This window comes from Gekko japonicus, unplaced genomic scaffold, assembly GCF_001447785.1.
Source record: "Gekko japonicus isolate JY-2015 unplaced genomic scaffold, Gekko_japonicus_V1.1 scaffold2365, whole genome shotgun sequence".
NCBI classification, from domain to species: domain Eukaryota; kingdom Metazoa; phylum Chordata; class Lepidosauria; order Squamata; family Gekkonidae; genus Gekko; species Gekko japonicus.
In genome coordinates this window covers 73,142-79,141 of record NW_015165892.1, presented here as the reverse complement: position 1 = coordinate 79,141, position 6,000 = coordinate 73,142, and the positions used below count along the sequence as shown (strand labels likewise).

The 6,000-nt window shown below is 42.6% G+C and overlaps 1 protein-coding gene across 1 annotated transcript in view; it reads right to left on the bottom strand.

The window, feature by feature from the left end:
- The window catches only part of LOC107110542 (fibronectin type-III domain-containing protein 3A-like), a 63,167-nt gene that overhangs the window by 50,033 nt on the left and 7,134 nt on the right, over positions 1-6,000 (bottom strand). Inside the window, exons 3-4 of the mRNA XM_015411339.1 lie at positions 3,132-3,207; positions 648-724 (exon numbers count right to left, since the gene is read on the bottom strand). Coding sequence (XP_015266825.1) covers positions 648-724; positions 3,132-3,207 — 153 coding nt within the window. The remainder of the gene's footprint in view (positions 1-647; positions 725-3,131; positions 3,208-6,000) is intronic.

Here is a 6,000-nt window from a genome sequence, read left to right as displayed (position 1 = left end):
TGGGCGCCCCGGGGTGTTTTTGTGGTTGGGGGGTTGGGGGGGGGGGGGGGGGAGAGAGACACATGCAAATATGTCCTGGCAGAGGAAGGAGAGCTTGGACCTGAATAAAACTTGGTCTTAAAGGTGCCACTGGACTGTTTTGGGCTGGGGGGCTGGGGGGAGGTTAGGGTCTGCAACTTACCTGGCTGCTTCTTGCTCTGACTGAGGGCTGCTGGGAGCAGGGAGTGGGGCTTGTTGCATGTGCCCGCCCCCTGGGCTCTTTACTGACGGAGCTCCGCTCCTGCAGGAAATGACCCGTTTTATAACCCAGGTTAACAATAGCTCAAGCCCTGATTTCAGAATAGGACTCATCGTGGTTATGGTTAACCACAGTGCAGATACAGCCTACACCACGCAGACTGTGGAAAAAGAAAAGGCAAAGGAATGCAGAGGGGAGAAGAGGAAACGCACGGCCCTGCACAATGCTCTTGATCTATAAGCCCCAGCTAAGAAATGAGGAAGCACCATTTCTTCACGAGGCCTACCATCAGAAGAACTCTAAGCATGACTGAGAGGGGGGAGACGTCCATTTCTACCCCACCTAAAGGATTTGTGAACACTTACATAGGAAATTATCTTTGTGGGAACTCTGGACAGGAGATGATTACCTGAGATACATAGCCAGGAGGCACAAATATTGGAGGCACAGAACCGTTGGGTGACATCATAGGAACATGCGCTGGACCTGAAAGGAAACCAAGCAACAGCGTGTTCATGCCTGTGTATAGTAGCAGAACATGTGCAATCACGGCTCATTTGACAATCCTGATAACCTAAATGGCAATCAGGCATATGCATACACATTTAATTCTGATGTAAAAGGCTTTTCCATCCTTTATTTTCAAAACGCTACCAAGAACGACCCCACAAAACTAGGCTAAGAAACAGTAGCATGGTACAGAAATTTAAGAGAAATGTGAGAAGGGGGTAACAGATCTGAAAGCAGAAGGGTGAAAGCATATTAAAGGAAATCTTTATGGAAATTATAAACCTCAGAACATTTCCATGGAAATCACTTATGGAAGAAGTACATCTATCTAGCAATGTTTCTGAAAAAATCTTATGCCTCTGAAAAAAATCTTAACTTCAAGGCCTATGCCTCTGACATTTAATGTACATAGTTAGGACGTGGGAGTGTTCCACAGTTTTTTAAGGGCATCAGTGACACAGCAGTAATGGTGCTGCTGGATTAGTTTACGAACATTTTATTGCTCCTCTTGACTGATACTGAGTTGTATTATGCATTCTTTCGCCCAACCAGTATGTAAACTCTGCAGGGTAATCATTTTGGAAGCGAACCATTTAGTACAGAGATTCCCTATGAAGAAAGGATTTGCCCCTGCCGTAAAGAAGGCACAGAATCACCAGACCACGTCCTGTTCCGACTGTAAGATGTATAACAACATCTGTGAACCCCTTCCTCTGCCTATGTCATTACCTTTGAACAGCGGACAGAGATCGTGCCTTCTGAGGGGCTTTCTTTCAGATAGGCACTATAACCTTACTTACCAGGTGGCTGGATTTGGCTGGCTTGCTCAAGGCATCGGAAAACTGTGATAGCTCATGAAGTGGACTGTTGAGATCAGTGTTCCCTCTAAGCTGAGTTAGTGTGAGCTAGCTCACAGTTTTTTAGCCTCCGGCTCACACATTTTTCTCTTAGCTCAGGAAAGATGGCTCCAGATCAAACTAATTTATGCAGTAGCCAAATCGCTTGCTCACAACTTTAATGCCAGTAGCTCACAAAGTAGAATTTTTGCTCACAAGACTCCACAGCTTAGAGGGAACATTGGTTGAGATTTCAAACTTTTTAGTAGACACTGTAGTATTCTACCGTATTTTGAATGATTTTATCATGAGGCATTGCTCAAATTGTATTGTGAATGATTTTATTATTGTTGTATTGCCCCAATGAGGCCTTTTATTGACTGTGATTTATGTTCTGGTCATAGACAGTGAATAAAATCTTCTGGTTCTGGAGTTGTATTATTAATTTTATTATTTTACTTTATTGATATTCTAAAAATCCCCCTGCTCAAACATGCACAGAAAGGAATCAAGGGTAAAGAAATCTGAAGATCGTTTTTGAAGATTTACCCTTTTTATGCTTGAAATATATTTCCACCACAAAAAATGGCTTCTAAATCAAATTGACTATGATGATGATGATCAAAAGAATGTGTGCATGAATATTCTGCATTCCTTAGAAGGGGCTAGAAAAATCAACTGTCCCAGAGTCAGCTACTACAGAAGTACTTTAGGACTTGGGTGAAGGATTACTGTGATGTTGAATGGTTTACCTAGTAAACCTAGTAGTAGCCCATAATTCAGAGCCAAAGGAGAGATGAGTTCCCCTTATAACTCATGTTCAACCCCCTCCCGTATTATCCCGTCCTTCTGCAACACCCCATAATCCCTGCTTCTTTCCCACTATCTCAACCATGCTTACTTCATCCTGCTTCTAAGACAGATGGTGGGCCCAAAGAACCCAAATATTTGTTTCTTTGTGCCTAGTTTAGGAATGGCTTGATCACTGTACGTAGTTCCTAACTCAACAAACATTGGTTAAAAACAGGCAAGGTCTTGCCACAAAGATATTCAGACCCATGGCAAAATCCTTCTTTCCACTTCCTTCGAATCATCAGAAAATGTTACAGCCAGGGACAGAATGTTGAGTATATGGAAATACACTGAACAAAATTTCCTTTATGAGATCACATTGGTGACTTTTTCTCACACTCAGTTCAACGTGCTTGGGGTTTGAGAAAGGATTTTTCACCAGATCAGATTAACAATATGGTCTTCTACTCCCCAGTATATTGCTTGGCTTCTTTGCATGAGTCATCTAAAGTTATTTGTTCTGTTAGAGCTCTTTTGCAGCTTATATGCAGTTTAGAATTTTTAAAAACTTTTAAAAATGTTATTTGTTTTTATCTTACACTGTAAACCACCCTGGGAGACCAATTTTCATGGTCAAAAGGCAGTTAATAAGTGCCCCAGGTAAATAAACCAGCTCAGCCTAAGATATGTTGAGGATGACTTTATTAATTGGTGGCAGGGGAAGGAGATGGACATTTTAGCACAAATTTCTTTACCTTGTATACACTGAATGTGTCCATCTTCAGTTCTAATTGTGAACGTCTCTCCTGGGTTTACTTGTACAAGTATAACCTAAATAAAAAACGCAGAGAATAAACATACAACATCCACATAACAACCTCATCTGAAGATAAACCAAATTTATTGAATGCAACACACACATTCTTGTAGATCCATGGTTTTAAACATATTTCGATATTTAACCTTGCAAAATAATTCCTCAATAATGAGTAGATCACCAAAAACTGTTACTAATCTGATGACTCACATCTGCATTTTAGTTAAATGTGTTAAAAGTTCTTCTATAGCTTTTCTGCTTCACAGTAGGCTACTTTCAAATGTCACAAGAGACTTTTGTTTTTTTAAACCACAGTGTGCAGCTCAAACCTTGGTTATATAGCAGATGTACCTAACAGACCACAGTTAGTTGGAAATGCTGTATGCCTGACTGGGATCCCAAGCTGCCTTGCACTATCCTGCCTCTTTGTAAAGCTTTGCTACAAATATAGCCCACTTGCTATTGGTTGGCTACAATAAATGTGAAAGGTGGGAGGAAAGACGTCTACAGCAAGCGAAGCCTCCTCCTCCTCCATTTCTTTGTGTGTGTGTATGCATGTATGCACACTTGCCTGCAAGTCAGGGTGACTTCTGCCAACCCTTACTGGGGGCTTAGATGTTTTTCAGAGCGGTGGCTTGATTCGCCTACCTCTGCGACCTGCCTCTGGTATACCTTGGAGATCGCCCTTCCAAGTACTTGCCAAGTACTAGCTTCCGAGATCTGACAAAATGAGGCTTGCCTGGGATATCAGGTCAGGGCTCTCCTCCACATCTCTCGATTAGAAACAGTTACCTGTCCTACCACTTTCTATCTAACTGCTTCACGGAAGCCCTTTCAATTTTGAAACAAAATATTTACAGCCCTCCCCATTTCCAGTCCAGCCTCTTCAAAGCATCCTCTTTTACTGTATTCTGAAAATAAACCAAATACAGCCCATCTCCCCCACACTGCCTTTTTAAAACCTCCTCTTAAAAGAGTCTGAAGTTTCTCAAGCACATTCCTCCTTGTTGTGATAATGTGTGTGTGGAGAGTATGTGTGGACATAATGCAGAGGGAGGGGGAGTAAGTGTCTTCGGAAAGTACCACTGATAGCTGAATGAAGATTTTCTGCTGGGCTGTGCTTCCCTGTGTGCCAGTTTGGTGTAGTGGTTAAGTGTGCGGACTCTCATCTGGGAGAACCAGGTTTGATTCCCCACTCCTGCACTTGCAGCTGCTGGATGACCTTGGCCAAGCCATAGTTCTGTCAGAGCTGTCCTTGAAAGGGTAGTTCTGGAGAGAGCTCTCTCAGCCCCACCTACCTCACAGGGCGTCCTTTTGTGGGGAAGGGAGGGGAAAGGAAAGGAGTTTGTAAGCCGTTCTGAGACTCCAAGTGAAGGGCAGGGTATAAATTCAATCTCTTCTCTTCTTCTTCTTTTGGAGGAGGCTAAGTGGGGTGTGCAGCTGAACTCACTGGGATTTCTGCATTCAGACATCACAGCTAGCTACAGGTACAAACCATTGTTCAGAAACACCATGCAGCACCCAAGGAAGGAGTTTTTTGGGCAGCCAGCATTCAGACATCAAAACTGTGGTTTATTATGATGCCTAGAATGTGCCCATTCAATTATAATCAGTGGTTACACAAGCCTGACATACACCTTCATTTCCTATTCCACCAGATCACTGATATGATAGCAGCACAAAGATAGCCATTAATTTTAGTTGGCTTCCTAGATATATGAAAGATTCTAGTTCAATGTTTGCTGCCTTTTCTTTCTTTCTTTTCATTTTAAAAAAATATCTTATATGTATGGTGTATGGCTACCGTAATCCATGCACTGATAACCTCCCATATCGATCACGACATGGATTTACACTTAGAAGCTACATCTAGTGCAGAATGGTTTATTGACAAGGTTTAGCTCAACGTTTGCTACCAGAATGGCTTGAGGGACCTAAATGGCACCAGTGGGAGCATCTCCCCTACAAACTCCTCAGTGCTTTAAGGTCTGCCCAAGAGGCTTTGTTCCGGGCTCTTCCGTTTCATTAACATAAGCATTTATATAGGACTTTTGGTGTTCAAAGCGCTTCACGTTATTTTCTCTCACTTGGAATGCTTGCAACAGACCTCTAAGATTGCCCAGTATTATCTCCATATTAGATTGTGGGGGAGCTGGATTTAGAAGTGGCCACTCTACTATAGTGGACCAATGTTTGATTCTCCGACGTATAGTAGAGAGGTATACTGCCAGGCCACCTGGAGCTCTGTACACAGCATTTGTTGATCACAAAATGGCATTTGACAGCATTTCACGCAATAGACTCTCCTTAAAACTTGAGGATTCTTCAATAGATTGCAGATTGCCGGCCCTTATACGCGCCCTCCATGACGGTAACAATTTAATCAGTAAGATGTAACCCTCAAAGGCACCTGTCCCACATGTCGCCAGTCAAGAGGGGCGCGAACCAAGGTTGCATACTTGTTCCTTTATTATTTAATCTCTACATAAATTCTATGGTTCAGTCCCTGTCTAAACCGGATGTCCATCCCCCAACTATTGCAAATAGACCTCTCCCCTTGCTTTTATACGCAGATGATACAGCCATTTTGTCATGCACCAAGGTAGGGCTGAGAAGAGCCCTCCGGGTACTCTCGACTTACTGCACAAAGCAACACCTAACCATAAATCTTACTAAAACTAAAGTACTTGTTTTTGTTGAGAGACCCAAGATTCACATGTGGCAAATAGATGGACACCCGACAGAACAAGTCAAAGTGTTTAGACACTTGAGAGTTGAATTTCAGTCCTCAGGTTTATGGACAGTAC